This window comes from Eublepharis macularius, chromosome 5, assembly GCF_028583425.1.
Source record: "Eublepharis macularius isolate TG4126 chromosome 5, MPM_Emac_v1.0, whole genome shotgun sequence".
NCBI classification, from domain to species: domain Eukaryota; kingdom Metazoa; phylum Chordata; class Lepidosauria; order Squamata; family Eublepharidae; genus Eublepharis; species Eublepharis macularius.
The window spans coordinates 40626611-40645442 of NC_072794.1; the positions used below are offsets into that span (position 1 = coordinate 40626611).

Consider the following 18832-nt stretch of genomic DNA (forward strand, 5'->3'; position numbering starts at 1 on the left):
CTATGCTTGTAACAAAATGGGCAATGAAAGCATTCTGTGCCATATCCCTAGAAGTACAGGATACAAGTTTTTCCCTTCATAAAGGATTGAGGGACATTTGATTTAGCCCTTTAACGTAAAGCAACCGCCTGCCATGCCACACCATGACTATGGTGAAATGAAAGTTGTGTTTTAGCTCAACATTTTAGCAGTTGCTGTTCAGCATCTGTAATGTTTTCCCAAGTAAACAGTTGCGGTATTTTATTTCTGCTGGTTAATGTGAGGTTTTGAATGTACGTTGCTATGGAGAGCTGCTGTAGCATAGTGGTCGGATTGTAAATCAGCTCTCTGCTGGTTTTAATCCCACTATTGCCATGAGCTCAGCAGGAGGTCTTGGGTAAGCCACTCAGCTCCAGCTTCCCAGCTGTATTGTGGGAATAACAACACTGACTACATGAGACATCTGACATGTGAAGAACACATATTGGGAGATGCAATGTTACCTGGGAAAAGTTAGTTTTAAAAAACAGAGCAAAGGCTTTGCTATACACTGGAGCCCATTTCCATTCCTTGATGCCCTCTAGTTGTGATCCCACACAGTTTTAGACTGGAGAAGTAAAATTGACAGAGCCTTTGGGGAGGTTTGTTTAAATTAACAAACCCTCTGAGGAGTGATCTTTTAAAACTACACTTCCCGACTAACATTGTGTCTCCCTACACTTGACGAACATGCACCGAGGTGACTCGTGTAGAGAGAATCTATGTTCACTGCTCTGAATGGGCACCAATGTGTTCAGAAGAGCAGTATATAAGTGTTGTTGTTATTAAAATGAATTAAAATTCAACAAGACCTGAATACTCTGGAGAAGTGGGCAGCTGTGAATAGGATGCAATTCAACAAAGACAAGTGCACAGTATTACATCTGGGCCACAAGAATGGGAAGCACAAATACTGGATGGGGGATACACTTCTGGGCAGTAGTATATGTGAAAAGGATCTTGGGGTAAGAGTGGACAGTAAACTAAATATGAGCAGTCAGTGTGATGCAGTGGCAAAAAAGGCTAATTCAATCTTGGGTTGTATCAAAGGGGCCATAGTGTCGAAATCGCAGGAGGTCATAGTCCTTCTCCATACTGCCTTGGTCAGGCCACACCTCAAAAAAGATGTGGACAAAATTGAGAGGGTGCAGAGGAGAGCGACGAGGATGATCAGGGGTCTGGAGACTGAGCCCTACGAGGAAAGGCTGAGGGCCTTGGGAATGTTTAGTTTGGAGAAGAGGAGGTTGAGGGGGGACATGATTGCTCTCTTTAAATATTTGAAAGCCTGTCATTTGGAGGAGGGCAAGGATATGTTCCAGTTGGCAGCAGAGGGTAGGACTCAAAGCAATGGGCTTAAATTACATGTACAAAGGTACCGGCTGGATATTAGGAAAAACTTTTTCATGGTCAGAGTAGTTCAAAAGTGGAATCAGCTGCCCAGGGAGGTGGTGAACTCCCCTTCACTGGCAGTTTCCAAGAAGAGGCTGGATGAATACTTGCCAGAAATGCTTTAGGCTGATCCTGCACTGGGCAGGGGGTTGGACTAGATGGTCTGTATGGACCCTTCCAACTCTATGATTCTATGATTCTGTGATTAAGTACTGAGGGAAGAGGCCTGCATGTTTGAAATTGTGGATGAAATTTATTTATTTAATTTACTTTAGACTGTTATTCTGCCCTCCCTGCAAGTGGGCTCAGCCTAAGTAGCACCTGAGAGAAATAAGTCTGTGACTGAGTCTGCAGAGAAACATTTTAAAGATCTGTACCTATTTTGAAACCACTACAGTTAGTATTTTGAAATCATTACACTTATGAATTACACTGGAACCACTATGCATATATATTATAAATAAACAGTATTTCTGGTTAAGTAAAATGCTCATTTCATTTAGAATATAGAATCCCTTTTTTTACCTCACAGCTGCCCTGACATTCTATACTACTACCTATAGCTAAGACTATACAATGACTCAAACTGAAGAAAACCAAGGAGAAAGCCTTTGGTGGCAGTGAAAATCTAAGGGAACACTAAGGGAATCAGAGAGCCAGTAATATAAAGGTCATATAAAGATGGCAAAACACCACAGGGTCTTTGCAGCAGTTTGCTAAAATTCATTTAAGGAACTCCAGAGTGAGCTAGACCCCCCACCACATGGCACATAGGTAAGTGTTTGTTTTCCTTTATACATTCTAAATGTTACCGAGATTTTGTGAATTCCCAGATTCTTTTTTAAAAAAGAAAATCCAAGTATTTAGTTTCTTTCACTGAAGAAATAGAAGAGAAAAGATGTATCTTGGCAATGAAAAAGGGTAGAGCCTTTTTTAAAAAATGGAAGCTGGGAATTCAGAGAATCTACTTGATAGATTGTTGTAACACTTTAGCAATTTGGCAATTGACAATTAATTTTAAAATACCTGCCCCTAGTGGCGTGGGGGAGCAAATGGAAGCTTTGGGGGAATGTGACAGGTTATATAGAAGCAATGTGGGTGGCACTTTCCAAAACACAACATACCTTCCAAACAGAAGGCAAACACACTGCACTTTACTTGAGTACCATCAGGAAACATAGATGCAGACACTGGCTCAAAGTTGGAAAAGCATGGGGCACCTTGAAAGGACAACAAATGAGAAATAATGCTATGTGGAAGTTCAGAAATAATTCACTGCAATAGGAAGCTCAAACTATAGCTATACACCATTACTTAGACAAGTGTCCTACTGGGTTCAATAAGACTTATTTCTTTAGTAAGTATGCTTACAATTGCAGTCTACAAAATGTTTTATGAACCTTGGAAATAAAGTTTGGGGAACTATTACTGAGATACTCTGGATTACTTACCAAGCCTAATTAAGAGAAGGCTTCAATTTCCTCAGAGGAAAGCTAAAGAGGCCTTCAGGGAGAGCCTGAAGGCTTCCATGATAATTGAATTGTAGGAGCTCAGTATGCCACAGGTGTGGTAAGATAGTTTCTGTTTTAAAAAATAACCAAGATGTTGAGGGGGAAAGGATTTTTTTTTCTTGCTGAAAATTAACTCCAGTTTTCTAACTATGACTTGCCAGAAACCAGATACACCTGCAGTCAAGCAAGTAATTCCAATCAAGAAAAAACAAATAAACCAAAATTACTGAGAAATGCAGAGGTGTAATCTTTCTAATTACATTGCCTAGCATTGATTTCTGGAAAAGAAATGTGTGTAAGAGAAGTTTGGAACTCTAAATGATTACCTATTCAAAAAATGCTCTACAGTCCTTACATGCTACCATCCAATATATCCCATCTTTCTTATTCACTTTGGACCAAGGAAAAAAACAGCGACCATGTGAAGGTTGCTTTAAATCACTCCATGTGGCAATCCATTTATGTGTGGTTAGATCACACTGTGGACTAGGTGATTTTTCCACCCACAGGCAGAGGATATCCAAGTATTAAAAGTAATGGGAAGAACCTGGGAGACCCTAATCTACAACCCCCCTACGGAGTGCTGGGGGGGACAAGCGTCAGTGTATCAATCACCTGCTCTTGTCATGCCATTGGTAGCCCCATTACCGTAAGGTAACATTGCACCCCAAGTGCTCCAAAGAATTCAGGGAGGTCCAATGCAACAACCTCCCCTACCTGTCAGGCTATGGATGACAGGCTATGGCAGATAGATCCCTGTACCATTGCAACAAGAAATCCAGGGTCTTGGTTAAATGGTTTTTATTCAGAGATCAAATCATTTCCACAGATATGGCCATAGAGTTACTCAGAAGCAAGGTAAGCATCTGAGCAGTAAGAACAAGATTGACAGGAATAGTGATATGTGGAAAAATCCTTCCTCTTAGCACATGTTTGCTCCTTCCCCCCTCCCAATAGTAAATAGGATTTTTGGCACAAACTTGTGTGAGAACATCTCACATATTTGTACTATCAAGTAGAGTCACTGAGAAAGCAAAAGATCAAAGTCGAGACATAGCAAAACACGGGAGTGAGCTGTCTACAAGGTCAGAAGCACCGAAAATTCCTACAGTCCGTTAGATAAAGCACCTGCCAGACGCCTGTGAAAGAAAGAGTTATGGCAATGGCAATATGACATAGAGTTACAGCATGAAACACTGGTTCAGAACAGCGGGTCAGTATTAGCATGAGTATTGGCATGGATGGGGCTCAGACATGACATTAGCGGCCTCTATCCCAAGGCGACCGGCCACTCTGGGGTTGGGGGCTCACACAGTAGGACCACCACGAGGGTGGTGCAAAATGCAGTGCAAGATGCAGAATACAACAATGGCAGAAATGGCATCATTCTCAGTATAAAATGCAGAACACAGTGATGGCACATAACATAACAATGGCATGGATGCAGGCAGGCATACATGACACTTCCTGATCAGGTCAGCAAACTGGAACACATGAATGTCTCACGGAAAAAGATAACCACCAAGCCTGTCATCGAGCAAGACTGCAGCTCGCCTGGCAACAGGGTAGGGTTCCCAGACCCCTGGTCAGTGTGCGGAATCCCTTGCTCCCAGCCCCCACCATCCCGCCACCTCTTACCTGGCTGATGGAGGAGAAAGGTGCAGGGAATGGGAACAAGACCTCAGAAGCATGCTCCTGCATGCTTTGTGCGTGCACACAGTAAGTTTCCTCCGTGACCCCTCCCTCATGGTGCCCCCCCCATTCCCCAGTTTGGGCCCCAGGGGACCTGGCAACCCTAGATCAGGGCCTAATTAAGATCTTGGAGGCCTAAAAAACAAGACAGAATGGGTGGGGCTTCTTCCCTCTGCGACTATTTAAGCTTCATTCTAGGCTGGGATCCTTGCTAGTTCATCTCCTTCACAGACCAGCTTGTGAACAACACTTGCCATGTTTATTGAGCTTGCTATCTGATTTAGAACTCCATTCTAATCAAGGTTTAGTGCTAAGTTCTCAGTCAGCCTGCTATCACAGGAGTTCCCTGTTCTCCCTTCCTGTTCCAGCATCCTTCCATACAGGATGTTATACCACGTTGGTTCATTGAACATCTATACTGATTGAGTATAAGTCCCAGCTTCTGTCCATGAAGTTCCCTATTCAGACCTTTGAATCTCTTACTGAAACATAACTATCTCCTTGCCTAGGAGATACAGACTTACAGTGCAATCCTAAACAGAATTACTCCAGTCTAAACCCATTGATTTAATGAGCTTAGATTGGAGTAACTCTGCTTAGGATTATATGTTAGCAATACTTTTCTATATCTGTAAAGATCTTGCCTGCTGTTAAAATAAAGACAGCCAGTTACATATTGTTCATTTAATAGTGACAAAATGCATATGCTGTGATTGATTGATCGCTTTGGGCTGTACATATTTGATAACAAAAATTAACTCCATGAAACCCAAGGAGCTTGGAATTCATTAACTGTCTGTGGTGTTTGTTTTATATCTCCTCCCTGTACTTTTCCTCCGGGGAGCTTGGCAGCATACCCAGCTGGTCCCCCATCCAGTCATTGAATGGACTTAGATGTGCTTGAGAAAGAGTGCTAGATCACGTGCTTTCCAACCATACCATGTATTTCTTGCTATACATACTTCCTCGTGCATCCTACAATCATCCTCTGTTTCTCTATTGAATGCTTTAATTTTTGTTATCAAATATGTACAGCCCAAAGCGATCAATCAATCACAATTTCAAAAATGTTTGAAATTTCAGCATTATGATTCATAAAGTTAATTCCATGAAACCCAAGGAGCTTGGAATTCATACTTCCTCGTGCATCCTACAATCATCCGCTGTTTCTCTATTGAATGCTTTAACTTTATGAATCATAATGCTGAAATTTCAAACATTTTTTAAAAAGCAATCTAAGCTGTTTTTAATGGCATTAAAAGGGGGTACAATTGGCTTCAATCAAGCTTAAGGCTAATACTCATTGAGAATTCTAGGACACATATTTTTGCCATCCTTAGAACTAAAGCATAACATGGTAGAATCTTCCCATGAACTCCAAATTCTAAATTTAGACCTGACTGAGGGAGAATTTAACCCTGGTGAAGAAAGGCGGCTGCTTTCAATGTATAAGACAGGAGGGGGGGGGAGTTGAAGAGTGGCTGGATGTCATTAGTAATGATTCTTTGACTTTCCAACCTGAAATAATTAATCAAAATTCTACCAACATAAAAAAACATTCCTGACCTCTCAGAGCATGTATGCAGAAACGTTGGCTTTGGAAATTGTAGTTCATTGAAAAATTATTTACTGTCAGAGTTCATTTTCTCACTCGCTCTCTCTGATTACATACAAATCACTAAGAACTATTTTTAAGAGATGTGTCATTGCTCAGTGGTAAATCATATACTTCACATTTCTTCCAATTAAATTATATTAGATAGCAGGGTAATAAGACCTATATTCAGCATCTTGATTAACCTATGACAATTAAGGTGATCCATGCTGGGCTTAGGGCTACACAGATTATTTGTTCGACTCAGGGTAATTCAACCTGGTTCTTGTTATTGCTCATTAACGACTACATTTGACTCACTATAGGAAAATTCATCTGGACCCCTGGCTTGGTTTCCTTAACTTCCTGGCAGCCAGGAAAAGCAGCAGCCTATTCCACCTATCACAAGACTGGCAGAGCTTGCAGGCTGTTCTTCCAGAAATGCTGCACCGGCCACCGTGTAGCAAGTGCTTTAACAGATACCCAGGAAATGGCTCAGCCTTCAAGAACAGCTAGCTAATTTGAAACGGAGTCTTTTTTCCAAGAAAAAAAAAATAAAGCAACAAGCATTACTTTGTGGGATTGAGCCTCGATTTGTTTATCTCCAGCATTCTGATTCTTCAGGATCATCGCTGTCATATATTAAAATGGTGAAGAAGGGAAAAGTAGAGAGAAGAATTAAAAACAAGTCTACACCATTAAATAACTACTGTTTAAAATGTAAAGATGAATCCAGGGCTGTAAAATGTTCAGTGCATATGTATAAAAAAAACAAAGGATGTAGTACTGAACACACAATTCAATGTTCATCTTAAAAAACAAAATTAAAAAGCCAGTTTCTAGCCTTTATGATTATGAAATTCAACTTGAAAGTGGGAAAAGCCCAGAGAAGCCAACCTCAGATACATGGCAAAGCCGTGACCAGCAAGATGCAAAAGAAGCACAAATACACAAATACTAGCAACATGGGGGCCAACGAAAGTGGTACACTGAACCAGCCAATAGGAAATGTATGCTAGAAAACTTGATTAAGATCTAGGGTTAGTTTGACACTTGACAACTGTAAGTGGTGAGAGGCAGAGGCAAGTTTGGTGTAGGGTTTTCATTAACAGGAGAGCGGGTTAAGGAGTGCATAACTTTCTCAGGACTGGGAGAATTACCAAATTAGAGCTGGTTGCTGTGGATTCATTAGAATGTTTTAATTAGGTAGTAACATAATATAAGAAGCCTGCCTGGGAACAGATCTTTGTTTTTTCTCTTTCCTTTCAACGAGATGTTTAAAAACTGACATCCCGCTTCTTCGTATTCACTCTTTATAATTACCTCAAGCTTGGGTCCATTTTATACCCAGGCTCAGATTCTGTCTCCTTGAACAATTGTTTCCCGCGGGGACCCTGGCACAATAGAAAAGGCAGGAAAGTGACAGAAAATCCTTGGGGTGATCTCTATCCCCAGGAAACTGTCACAGTGCTTTATACTGTACATACAAACTGCTGGATCAGTTTTTCTTGGTGGATAACTTATATTTTTAAAGTTATAATTTTTTTTAAGCACAGAGTACAAAGAGCCTTAGGTGCAGTAGTAACTGAAATGAGGAGTTGTAGAGCAAAGAGAATGCTATGTTGGAAATTCAATATTTTGTATGACTTCGTAGGAACATATACTCTAAAGGAAATGCCGTGTGCATATGCTCTAAATTTCTTTTGTTCTCTACTTGTTTTCCATGGGAACAAAGTTATTCCCGGTAGAAGAAAATGAAGAAAATATTGGACTTGGACAGGAGATGTTGGTTCACAACTCCAGTCTCATTAGGTAGACTGAAACTGGGGTCCCCAATGTGATGTCTGCCAGTGCTTCCCTTAGCACCCACAGAGCTTTTCAGAAAGCGAGGAGGTCTATTGTTACTAGCTGCCCTCATTCAAATGAATGGGCTTATGATGGCTGCAACAGTCGCTACAGCCACTGGAGGAGCAGAAGGACCAGCAAGCACCAGAGCTTTCCTTAATCACTCTGTGCATCTCCTTCTCTTCTCCTTCTTTGCTTCCCTTCATTTCTTTTTATTCCCCTTGACTTCAATAGGCCAATGGCCTTTACTCAACATCAGGTTACTTCACTATTGATCGGGGAACAAAATGAGGCAGAGAGGGGCAGAGTGACAGAGTGGAGTTGTGACCTGACCGACTTTTGCCATGAGCTTTCTTTTGCAAAGCAGGGAGGAAGCTTTGTTCTAGCCTTACCGTAGTTGTCAACATCATCGTTTATTATGATCCATGATCAGCTAAACTGTACCAGAAGGCAACAGTACATATAGTACATAAAATAAAGCATTCTATGCAGGAATCATAACATTAGTGGGGGAGATAGGATTATTAACATAGTAAAACAACTGCTTCCTTGTTGAACACGCCAGTTCACCCAATCTTACTACCTTAGTAGGGGTGTGCAATCTGAATCCAGGAATCAGCTTTTAAAGCTAGATTTATGCTGATTTGGCATAATCTGGCTTTGCCAGTTCCCAGTTCGACCACGGATTGGAGCCGGAGGCTGAACTCTGTGGGGCTAGATTATCTGGTTGTAGCAGGCAGCTGCTGGCGATTGCCACAGCAGTGGGAGCCAGCAGCCACAAGAGCAGAGTGGCACAGAGACCAGGCTAGCTCTATGCCACTACAGAGAGTGTTGCGAGGCTGGTGCGGTGAAGAAAGAGGCAGAAGGAAGAGTGAATCCCATTTTGCCCCTCCCCCAAGCTCCAAAAGAGCCCCTTCAAGCCACTGCCACTGCCAGCCACCTTTAAACGCCATGGCTCAGAAAGTCTCTCTCTCTCACACACACACACACACACCCCACTTGCTTCAGAGATTCTCAGTGGGATTCTCTGGTTCAACACTGGAATTCTCTCATCTTGCATGGGAGTAACATCAAACCAGAGAATCCCAAGCATGCAAGGGAGGGGGGAGACTAGCCATGGTGTTGTCTCCTTAGGAAACAATGGGGAGTGGCTGGGGGCAGCTTCTACAGGGGCTCAATTGTCCTGAAATTTGGAGGGTATTTAGGGGTATTCAGGAATAGGTTCCATCCAAATTTGGTGGAATTAGGTTAAAAAATGCCTCCCTCCCCCTGGCTCCCAGACATTATAATGACGGGTTAAATCTTCTAATCCATATCAGAGAATCTGACCCAGATTTCAGGAATCCCAATTTTTTTTTCTTCAATGAAACCTGGATCTGGATCACCTTTTGGGGGGAGGGGTGCACACCCCTATCCTTAAGGGTAGTTTGTTAAAACAGTCAACAAGAAGAAGGGAAGCATAAAAGTCATCGACTCTGCCTGGATATTTGGATATACCTGGGGTGATGCAAATTTACCGAACATGAATATTTGAACACTTCTAACTTGGTTGATCTCATGACCATTGATCTGCTGCCTGCGTGGTCTTACAGTCCAGGATGTTCACTTGTTGCATGAAGAGGGACAAATGTTCAGGAGTAGAAGCCCACCCACTCCCTTCTGCAAGCTTGCTTTCCTCCCAGATGCTGGACTGTGCTTTCAATCAAAGTACAGATTTGAAAGATCAATGGTTTCTCTGATTAAGGCAGCTTCATGTGTTGTCCTGCAATTTTTTTGCAAAGTGAGGAAGGAATATTGTACTTGCCTCCACCTCCTGTGGCAGCCATTTTGGGAAGCGCTTACCACCTTCTCTCAAAATTCCAAAAGTACCTATAGACTTAAAAAGCTTGGCGACCACAGACTAAAAGACAGTGATGTGCCAACGCTATTAATCTACCCTACAGGTTAGAATGATGATGAACTAGGGTCAGGAAATCCAGTTTCAAATTCCCACTCAGCTGTGAATCTCACTGGGCAATAATGCATCAGTCACTCTCTCCCTAAGTCTAGTCTACCTTTCACGGTTGTTGTGAAGATAAAAAATGGGGAAAGAGCCATTTACATTAAGGAAGGCTGGGATTAAAATGTTTAGATTTATAAAATTGCATCCTTTCACAATGTGATTTCAATCACTTTTTTGATTTGATTTACAATAATATGCATTTGTGCTATAACCATACACACAGAATTTTGAAGAGTTCCTGACATTGGTTATTTAGCTACCTCTATCACACATTTGCACCCAATTAGCTAGGATTTTGATATGTTGCCACAGTAATTCATTCTCCTATTTTATGAAAAGAAAAATGACAACTGAAGGGTACAATCTGTTTCTATGTTTCACTAAATACAAATTCATTAAGATTCAGAGTCGATTTATTGTCATGACTTAACTGTCATAACAAACAAAAAGCTTGAAAAATAAAAGATACAAAGCTACAGTAAAAATAGAAACAGCAATGTAATACAGAAATCATTATTAAAACAATCAAACTATATTATTACTTTCACCATCAACTAAAGAGACCTCCACTACCTGGATTTCTGGTGTGTAGCACAAACCACAGACTGCTAGGTTCACATACAATGGCAAACTGTGGCTTGCCACAAATCTCAAAATACCAAATTTCCTTGCCAAGCACCAAATGGCAACAGAAGGGAGAAGAGGGAGTGTATGATCCAGATAACTTTTCACTCAGATACCAGCAAACCATAGTTTACTGTTACATCTAAATCGTTATTTTGAGGAGAAAGCAATATATAGGCCTACATTTGGAAAAGAAGTTCTCTTTGCATCGATCACTTCATTATTAACATTGAGAAGTTTTAAGGGTACAGTTGAATGAAATTTGAGGCAACAGTCATATTTCTTTCACACTTCATCCAGGAGAAAAGACTCTGTTTTTGCCTGTTTTGCAATTTGGTTTCATGTCAGTTTAGTTTCATAAGGAAAGAGGGAAAAATAAAGTGTATCATATACCGTATCTTCCTTAGACAACATGCCATATATGCACACCCTTCTGAAGTTCAAGTACATATCTACCTGCCACAACAATTTCTTTTTGTATGTTTCCAAAATTCCAGCAATCCTGATTGGTAACAAGTGGCCCCGGTTGTTCAGCTACTGCCCCAAGATGAATGTCTCCTTCTGGAGAGGTACATCTGCACTGACTCAAACTTATTTAATTTTAAACCATGGCTATAGTGCTATATAGACTTTAACAGTGTTATAGCACTGTGCTGCACAGAGTCCCATACAGACCACATAGACTATTTTCACTCTCTTCATGTCCCCCAAGTGATGCTCTGGCCCTAGGGTTGCCATCCTCCAGGTGGCTGCTGGGAATGTTAATTGTGAAAGGTGGTTGCATTTATCATTCCATAGGTGCCATAGGTGCCAGCTTTGGATTGGGAAATACCTGGAGATTTAGGGGGTGGACGCTGGAGAGGGTGGGGTTTGGGGAAGAGAGGGGCCTCAGCAGGGTATAATACCATAGAGCCCACCTTCCAAAGCTGCCATTTTCTCCAGGGGAACTGATCTCAGTCAGTTGGAGATCAGTTGTAATTCTGGGAGATTTCTTCTTGTTTAGCTAAAAATATAGTGCACATTCACTATGATTTTTTTTAAAAAAAACTCATTGCTTACTTGATCTTTGGTTTTTGATGAAGAACAGCTTTAGCCTTTCCTTAAACGTATTTTCATTCATGTAGAATTCAACTTGGACCCTAAAAAGTTAAAATGCAAGTATTAGACTTTAATCCTAGAACATTAGGTCATAAAACCACAATGTATATCCAAATTTACTCTCACCATCTGTCCAATATTTTTAAAAAGTGCAGATAATGCAAAGACATTCACACACATATTTGCTTATTACTCAGTAGGTTAGTAACTCTGCAAATTCAAGTGTACCAATGGGCAACTCCTCTGATCCTGGAAACTCCATGCTATCATCTGCCTCATAGGACTTCAACAAGCACTGAGCCTGATGCTGAGTTCAGCTACCCTGATTACAGTGAATTGGCCTGTCACCAGGTAATTAAAGGGTTGCCAGGAACTAACAAAAAGAACATGAATGTTCTTCTATGATGGATAGAAATCTCTTCCTCCTGCCCGCTTTTGCAGGTGATGCCCTTCAAAAAGTAGAAGCAGAGAACATTGAGTAGCAATTTGAATTTGATTGCAGGCAGAGAGAACTGAGAAGTGTCATCTTGTGTTTAGCTAGACTGGAAGAAACCTAGAAGACTGACTATATTTTTAGGATTTCTTGGGGACATCAGAAATTTGGAACACAAGATGAACTGACATTCTCTATGTCTCAAATATGCTAACAAATGCTGTGTGAAAGGGCTGCTTACATGCTGCAGGGTATTATCACACTTAATGAAATGGACGCCCTGCAGACTTCCAGGTCCTCTAGCAATCACAATTATGACATTTAGGGACGAACTACATGTGACAATGTATGCAAGTCTATCATGGGGACTTGCAGTCATACTGCAGTTTTGAGTTCTCAGTAGACATGGGTATAAACCAAAAAAACCCCCAAACCATGGGATTCGTGGTTCGTGGGTTTTCACGAACCACGAACCATGAACTCCCACGAACTGATGCAAGTTCACGAACCAGTTCATGGTTCGTATTTTGTCGGGTTTAGATGCCCCTTTCCGGCTGCTTAGCAGCAGGGAAAGGAGCATTTAATCATTTAAAGGGCCCTTTCCTGCCGCTTGCAAGTGGCAGGTCCCTTTAATCTATCAGCTGGCAAGCAGCAGGGGGGGATTCCCCCCACCAGCTGATAGTTTAAAGGGACCTGTCACTTGCAAGTGGTAGGGCCATTTAAACGGCCCAAACCCCAGCCCCCAGCCCCAGCCCCACACTTTCCTTGCTGCTGGGGTGGTGGATACCATGGCTCAGCCGCCCTGCAGGCCCATGGCCTCCTCCTGCGAGGGGCAGGAAGGCCATTTTCAGCCTCCTCTGCTGCCCTGAGGGACTGCAGGGTGGCGAAGGAGGCCAAAACAGCCTTCCCGCCCCTCAAATGAGTGGGAAGGCCATTTTCGGTCTCCTCCACTGCCCTGTGGGCTCACAGGGCATCAGAGGAAGCCAAAAATGGCCTCTTCTGCCACTGTGTGGGCCCGCAAGGCAGCAGAGGAGGCTGAAAACAGCCTTCCTGCCCCTCAAATATTGTACAATTGACCATAGAAGAAGACCTTAGGGCCGAAACGTATATGGTCTGTCTTTGTGTTGGTCATTGGATTGTATCATCATCTGTGAATGGAGAAAGTTTTAGCAATCTTTAACATATGTATGTAGCGTGCCATTCGGGCCTTATGTTTTTAACTTGTTTTTAACCTGTATTTTGTGCACATCCATAATAAATATCTTCTTGGAATATATTTTACATTTTAGGTTGTTGCAACCTGAACCCTTTATTGTTTTCACCTGCTTGTTTGGGTTGAATCTGTAGACTCTGGTATATCGTAGGAATGATCTTGAGTCTGATTAAGGAGTGAATGAAGAGAGTTTATTCAGGAACTACAACTTTGACAGAAAGGAGAGAAACAGAATAGATACTAACTACCTCAGTAAACAGGGAGGAGGGAACTTCCGGGAAGAAGCAGGAAGTAGTCTAAGAATACCAATCTGGAGACATGCAGGAAGGACAGAAGAGAGGAGGAAAGAAGGATCTCACTCTGCCATCTATCTGTCAGACCTGCTGCCCCTTGCAGGTATTCTGTGTCTTCTGCCTTCTTTGTACACAAGACATTGCATTTCCAACAGAATTTGTGGGGGCATTTTCCCCCCACCCCCTTGTCGTCTTTGTTGGGACCATGTAGACCTGATTAATATAGGGGGCCGCCTTCCTTCCCAAGCAGTTTTCCAAACTGAAATAGCTCCATGGGGGCATTATTAGTAGGGGAGTGCACCCAGAAAAGATTGGGCTTCCTGCTTTGGGTAAACCTGAAGCGAGAAAACAATTTGGGATAACCTGAATCCTGAAGCAGCAAACCGCTTCAGGATTCAGGTGTTTAAATGCTTGGGTATGCTCCACAATGAATCAGGAATCTACAGAGCGCACTGAAGCTGAATGCATCACTTTTCTTGCCATTTGCAAATGGAAAAAACAATGTTGCTTTCAAGCTTCCTACCCCACTGCTCTTTTTAGCTAATGGGATGGGGGGGAGGTCCCTCTTCTCCCTCCCATCAGCTGAAAAGTGCAGCACAGGAAAGCAACAACACTTTTCTAAAAGTGTTTTCTAAAAGTTAAAAACCCGAATCAGAAACCCAAAATGCACATCCCTAATTATTAGCCATATTGGGGTATTGCACATGCAAGCATTTAGTGCACAAGAAGCCTGCCTCCCCAAGGATAAAATAATATCCCCAGCACAATTCGGGATCAGGAAAATGGTGCAGAGGAGGAAGGAGCTCCTTCTCACCCCACCCTGCAGTCCCAATCTGAATCACCTCCATGGGCCCTTTTACATGAAGTTCCTCTGGGGACTTGCAGCTTCAACACCCTCTGGCAGACTTGCATACGTTAACATGTAGCTTGGCTGTTAGTTTCACCACTGCAAGTTCTGCTTTAGTAATGGACACATAATGTAGAAATAGGAAGAGCTAGGACTGAACACTTGGACAACAAAATTTTCCAGAACCGTTGAGTGATTCTAACAAAATAAAACAGAAGATCTTTATTCCTGATGGTGGAATAAATGGGCCAATATGATTTATTTCTATGGGTTTCCCTAAACGGTATGCTTTATTTTAAACTACTAGTTCTTTTTCCCTGCAAATTTAGCTGTAAAAATTGCTTTATTATGGAGGAGAAATAGCACAAAGAAACAAGGGGGCTCTAACCCTTTCCTCTCATGCCTTTTGTTCAACAGAAAAAGTCACCCTGGTCTACTTTAACCCCTGCTGGTAAAAAAAATATGGGTACCTCTACATTTTTTTCCTAGGGGAACTAAAAGCAGCTTGGGGGATGGCTTCTTGCAGTGCAAAAATGGAAAAGGGGGAAAAGGGGTAAAAACAAACAAACACTGTTTTTTTAACCTTGATAAAGCAAAGATGGAAATTGCATTTGGAGAAGAAAAATAGCTGTTTATAATCAACATGGAAGAAATTGTAACTTGAAGTTGAGTCCCATGACCCAAGTATTTTACTGCAAAGTGCCTCTGCATGGAAACATACCCTTGTAAAACCAATTGTATAAACCCAATCTTAGTGGGACTAATATAGTAGCACTTTAAATCCTTTCTTTGTTTGATATCATGTCATGTTCAAGATCAAGATTCAACTTTCCAAGGGCATTTTTAGACAGGTGAATAAAGACGTAGGCTTTCAACAGATGAGGGTAATTTAACTTGAAAGAAACTAAGTGTTACCACTTTATTCGCATGGTTTGAACTTCCTATCTATGTTTTCAAGAGGAAAATGACAAGGGTTCTGTGACCTGAAAGAACAGGATGTTAACAGTAAGAGGTGATGTAATGCTAATGAGGTGAAAGAGTGAAGGGCCTAATCACTTTCTTCTGAACTCCCATTATGAGTGGCTTCTACAGCCCGAAATTGCCCTGATTCTATTTCCCTTTGCTTAGCAACCTTGACTGACAAGCAGACTGGCATTCCACTGTGATGGTTTCCATGACAAAACAGAGAGAGATTCCAAAAAAGCAGCTCATTATATTAATGCTACAGCAATTTTTCTAACTCCAGTGACAACATGTCAGGTGCCCTGATTCAAGAACAATGGCTCTGCACTTAATAGCTAGAGTCAAAGAGCGATACCTATAGTAGAAAAGTAACCGGCAGAGAGAAAAACAGCTGGGAGATATAGAGGAATAATTTATACAGGGATCTATAATACCTCAGTGACACAAGAGCTGTAGCATTCTGCTACTTTCAGGTAATATGAGCGTTTGGAGCTATGTAAGAGGAGCCCTACCACCTTCCCACACCCATGGTTTTCTAAAGCCTGTGGGAGTGGGGGGGACTCAGAGCACAAGTCTTTCCTATGTGATTTTTTTTCAGATTACTCTGATAGTATGTGTATCTGTGGCTCCCATACAACAAAGTTAACTTGCGTATTCAGTCTTATTTGCTTCTTCTAATGGTAAGGTACAAAAAAGAACGGGAACAAAGCAGACCTCTAAGAGTCCCTCTATATGAGGCATCCGACACGTGAAGAACACGAGTTGGGAGATGTAATGGTAGCCGGGAAGGGTAGTTTAAAAAAACAGAGCCAGCAGCAGGGCAAAGGCTTTGCTATACACTGGGGCTGTGTGAAGGAGCTGTGAAATGACAGAAGGGAAACTTCAGTCCATTATAACCTCTCCAGGTTCAAGCCTGGCTCTGGAAGGCAGCTCCAGGCCATTTCCATTCCTCACAGCCCTCTGCTTGCGATTCCACACTGTTTTAGACTGGAGAGGTGAAACTGACTGAGCATTTTAAACTATGCATCCCAGCTAACACTGTATCTCCCTATACTTGACGAACACGCACCGAGGCATCTGGTGTAGAGAGACTCTAATTCAAGTAAGTAGTAGCCAGAGTTAGTCATGTAAATTTCTGGAAATTTTGAAACTATAGAGGGAAAAGTTGTTGGGTCCCCCACCCCACCCCAGAAAATTGCTACATGAACAGAAATGGCCCAGTTTTCATCTCAGTCACATACAATTCTCTTCCTGCTTCAGATAAACTGAAAATATTCCCCAGTAACTTCTAATACTAGATGCTCACAGTCCTTAAGAGAAAGGCTGTTCAGTTGCTATTTGCATTAAAATGTATTATCCTCTCAGACTCTACATTCAGGTAGACCCCCATGTAGATTATCAGGGTGGCTGCTTACAGGCCCCCCTCTCAGCTTATAGTTTCTTATATGCACATAAAAATCTAATCATCAGCATCCTGTGTGTAGGAGTGTGTGTAGCCAGACTGGAAAAATCTCTTCCTGAGGTCCTGGAGCAACCTTGCATGTCAGGTGACAGTGCAAGGTAGTGTTTGTTAGAACAGGAGGTCTGAGTTCAAATTCCACATTAACTTACTCCTGTTAATGTAAGTTTCTACAACAGAAAACACGTAAGAATAAAGTTTAGATTTCCCCCATGAGATGCCATTAGCATATATGCAAGGATCCAAATGTAATGTTTTTTATGGGAGCAATCAAGTAATTTCCCCATGTGCAGCCTGAAGCATAAAAAAGGTAAAGGTAGTCCCCTGTGCAAACACTGAGTCATTACAGACTCATGGGGGGACATCACATCACGACATGTTCTTGGCAGACTTTTTACGGGGTGGTTTGCCATTGCCTTCCCCAGTCATCTACACTTTACCCCCAGGAAACTGGGTACTCATTTTACTGACCTCAGAAGGATGGAAGGCTGAGTCAAACTTGAGCTGGCTACCTGAACCTGGCTTCCACCAGGATCGAACTCAAGTGGTGAGCAGAACTTGGGCTTACCACTCTGCGCCACAGGGCTCATTACAGCCTGACGCATACTGTCCAAGAAAAGCTTTGTTTCGTAACTCTACTGCATTTGTAAATTTTCCCCAAAACTCTTCATAGCAATCAATGGATGAAATATTAATGTTTTTTGGGGGAAGGAGAGCAATATTTTCCCTTCTAAGAGATTAACGCAGGGGTGGGCAATTGTTTTGGCTTGGGGGCCACTTTGTGGGAGCGGAGGTTAGCAGAGGGCCACACCTTTTAGAATGATTGCATTCATTAGTTAACTTTGCATTTCAGAAAAGGTATAAATTGTATCATAAAAATCAATAAATATAAATTAAATAAAATAGTGGTAGTTTTATTCAATTTATTTATTGTGCAAATTTCCTATCATCTATAGCTGCAAATCTCAGTTCAAGGCGGATTTTTCTGACTGTCTTGGCGGGCCACAAAAAACTCTGTAGCGGGCCGCATGTGGCCCGCGGGCCGCAATTTGCCCACCCCTGGATTAAAGAATATACTGAGCTTTTATAGCATTATGTTCAAGCAACACAGAACATTGTAAATGTAGCATCAAATACGTAGCTCTCATCCATAGTCACCCCTGTGTGACCTAGAATTGACTTTGACTAAGGACTGTGAAGTGCTCTTAGCAGGACCTCCCAAAACTGAGTGAGTAGGCAACAACACAGCAAATGAAGTTCAACATAGGTAACTGTAAGGTGATGCACACTGGAACAAAGTATTTTGACTTTAAATATATGCTGATGGGGTTTGCACTGGCTGAGATTGAGAGGGGGAAAGACTAGGGGCTAACTCAATGAAAATGTCGACTCTGTGTTTGTAGGGTAACAAAGAGAGGCTCCCTTAGTAACAAATGAGGATCAAGGAGTGGACAAGAATCAGTAAGGATTACAGTGGACGTGTTGGAAATGTCAATGCACAGATACAACATTTTATCATATGTGGTGGTCATGTACGAAAGTGCGAAAATACTGGATAAAGATACATGAAAATATGCAGAAGATTTTCAAGCTCAGGTTTGAGCTAAACCTCAAAAACATGCTATTAAACATTCTACCAAATAATGTAACAAAAGAACAGGGAGACCTCTTTCATTACATGGTGACAGCAGCAAGAGTGTTATATGCAGCGAAATGGAAAATAGATATGTGCCCTGATGTGTCAGCATAGTGCAAATATGTCTTGAGCGCATATACATTTATATATTGATCTTTTTCTTCTGGGGGGACTAGTTACCCCCATAACTCCGGGTGTGGCTTGCCAACTCTGTG

General features: G+C 41.9%; 1 protein-coding gene across 4 annotated transcripts in view; it reads right to left on the reverse strand.

Annotated features, from left to right (window-relative positions):
* Window positions 1-18832, reverse strand: part of KCNT2 (potassium sodium-activated channel subfamily T member 2) — a 305206-nt gene that overhangs the window by 174034 nt on the left and 112340 nt on the right. For all 4 annotated transcript variants that reach the window (XM_054981909.1, XM_054981907.1, XM_054981906.1 and 1 more), the window contains exon 2: window positions 11735-11814. In XM_054981909.1, coding sequence (XP_054837884.1) covers window positions 11735-11814 — 80 coding nt within the window. The remainder of the gene's footprint in view (window positions 1-11734; window positions 11815-18832) is intronic.